The 2,759-nt window shown below is 39.4% G+C and overlaps 1 protein-coding gene across 1 annotated transcript in view; it reads right to left on the reverse strand.

The window, feature by feature from the left end:
- Positions 1-2,759, reverse strand: part of CDC25C (cell division cycle 25C) — a 40,981-nt gene that overhangs the window by 4,832 nt on the left and 33,390 nt on the right. Inside the window, exons 7-8 of the mRNA XM_012646399.1 lie at positions 1,581-1,733; positions 205-341 (exon numbers count right to left, since the gene is read on the reverse strand). Of these exons, the coding sequence (XP_012501853.1) occupies positions 205-341; positions 1,581-1,733 (290 nt within the window). The remainder of the gene's footprint in view (positions 1-204; positions 342-1,580; positions 1,734-2,759) is intronic.

Consider the following 2,759-nt stretch of genomic DNA (forward strand, 5'->3'; position numbering starts at 1 on the left):
TATTTTTAAAAGGAAAAAAAGGTAAAAAGTCTCATACTTTCCTCACTGTCTGGATTTTCCCACAATGAATGAAGAATACTTTCTCAATGGAAAGGCTTAGGGCCTAGAGCACTTTCAGGTTATCAAAGAATACTTGGTAAGGATACATAATTACGCCTAGTGTCCTCTGCAAACAGAGAAGAAAAGAACCAGATCCTAAATGACTCACTGAAATATAGGATGGTTTTAACCAAACTCACCTTGGAGAAATCACCAGTCAGATCCCCCTGCTTAGAATCTTCCTCCAGCATCTGAGTGATATTAATGTCCCAGAGAGAGGCTGTCTTCTTTAGACCTAAACCCTGCAAATGATGACATTCCTACCCATCCCCAATCCTCATGTTAAAGGTTTAAAAACTGGGGGTTGGGGGAGTGGGGGTTCATTAACAATATACAGACCCTTTAATCTAATAATTCCACTTGTTCCCCTGAGGAAATAAAGATATGCACAAAGATTTGCCTGTAAGGATGGATATCCCAGCATGTTTATAAGAGCATTATTACTAGTAAATGTTCGATAATAGGGTCTTAGTTAAACAAATCATATCTCACACATTATAGATTACTATTATACAACACAAAGTACATTGTAGATTAATTATACTGACATAGAAATAAGTTCATGATATCACTAAGTAGGTTAAAAAACAAGAACTTTGTAATACTACTTTAACAAAAGAAAAAAAGATGTATTTGCATAGAAAAATGTCTGGAAGAATATGAATTGTTAACAGTAATTATTCAGGCCTACGGGATTATGGGTATTTTACATTGGCTTCTTTTTGCTTATTTGCATTTTCTATTTTTCTATAATATCATATATTGATTACATAAAATATCCAAAGATATTTAGAATTTTTTTTAAAGGGATGAGGGCTAAGTTTTTCAGAAGTCACTTTCCATCAAACCCATCTGTTATAAGAAGTTGTTTCTGTCAGACTGCATGTAAGCAGCACTAAATATCCATACCAATCAAAGTTCCCTATATTCTCTCAGATCTTTAAAAAGAGGATTGGAGCTGGACCTGGTGGCTCACGCCTGTAATTCTAGCACTCTGAGAGGCTGAGGAGGGAGGATTGCTTGAGGCCAGGAGTTAAAGACCAGCCTCAAGACCCCATCTCTACTAAAAATAGTAAAAATTAGCTGGGCATGGTGGTGAGTGCCTATAGTCCCAGCTACTCAGGAAGCTGAAGCAGGAGGATTGCTTGAGCCCAGGAGTTTGAGGTTGCTGTGAGCTACGCTAACACCACAGCACTGTAGCCCAGGTGACAGAGACCTTGTCTCAAAAAAACAAAAAATAAAAAAAGAGGATTGGGAAGACAGTATGATAACATTACTTCTAAAAGTATAACAGATATTATTGTTAAATATTTTCTATATGGATGCAGATATAGAAAAGACAAAAAGATGGAAAGAACAAAGAAATAAAAGTAAAAATAAAGAGGAAGATGACAAAAAAGGCATACTAAAGCAACCCTCATACCAGAAAAGCAGAGAAGACATGAGATAGAAGATAAACACTCATCTTAAACAGTTCTTACCTTCCTGAGCTCTTGGTGGTCAGAATAATATTTCTGTTTTACTTTATCTGGTATTGGGTTATCCTTGAATTTTACCACCTGCTTTAGTCTTGGCCTGTTCAAATTCTCTGGCATCAAAGGGGAGCGATAGAGGCAGCTTCTGTTCTCCGATACCTGTTTGGGAATATCAAACCTCTCAGTTCTTACTTCTCAAAGTGTGTCTGCAAACTGGCAGCATCAACGTCTCCTGGGAGCTTGTTTGAAACACAGAATTCCAGATGGTAGGCCACACCTCAGACCTACTGTACTAAAATCTGCATTTTTTTTTTTTTGTGAGACCGAGTCTCACTCTCTTGCCTGGGCTAGAGCGCCATGGCGTCAGCCTAGCTCACAGCAACCTCAAACTCCTGGGCTGAAGGGATCCTTCTGCTTCAGCCTCCCAGGTAGCTGGGACTACAGGTACGTGCCACCATGCCCGGCTAATTTTTTCTATTTTTAGTTGTTTGGCCAATTTCTTTTTATTTTTAGTAGAGACGGGATCTCGCTCTTGCTCAGGCTGGTCTTGAACTCCTGAGCTCAAATGATCCACCCACCTCGGCCTCCCAGAGTGCTAGGATTCCAGGCGTGAGCCACCGCGCCCGGCCTAAAATCTGCATTTTAACAAGATAGGTAGTTTCTCAAGTTTGAGAAGACCTAGATAAGCAACCTATCCTCTGGTTCTCATTAACATCTTTCTACTTGGCCTGCATGACATTCCATCTCCCTCAGCTATTTTAACTATAAAAGCCAAGTTCTGCAATGATTGTCTTAGGTGGAACTATTCTTGTGAAAGAAATCAAATACAAGTACAGTTCCTCCAGTCATGTGATAAAAACCAAACCTAAGTCCAGTTCCTCTTTGGGATCTTAGGACATTGACACTCAGGATTTAAGGACCCTACCAAACCTAAAGATGAAAAGCCAAAAAAGTTAGCCAAGGTAAAAAAAAATACCAAGCAGCAAATATATGTGTCACTTTTTTGGTACCAATTTCTTTGAGGGAGGGAGAAAAATATCATTCAGCCTTCTTATAAAAGAGTTATTAATGGGAAAGAAAAAGGCATGATTTGGGTTTTATGTCCAGAGACAGGGGGATCTATTAAAAGACTTTTTCCGGCCGGGTGCGGTGGCTCACGCCTGTAATCCTAGCACTCTGGGAGGC

Source organism: Propithecus coquereli, unplaced genomic scaffold (genome assembly GCF_000956105.1).
Source record: "Propithecus coquereli isolate 6110/MARCELLA unplaced genomic scaffold, Pcoq_1.0 Scaffold242, whole genome shotgun sequence".
NCBI lineage: Eukaryota > Metazoa > Chordata > Mammalia > Primates > Indriidae > Propithecus > Propithecus coquereli.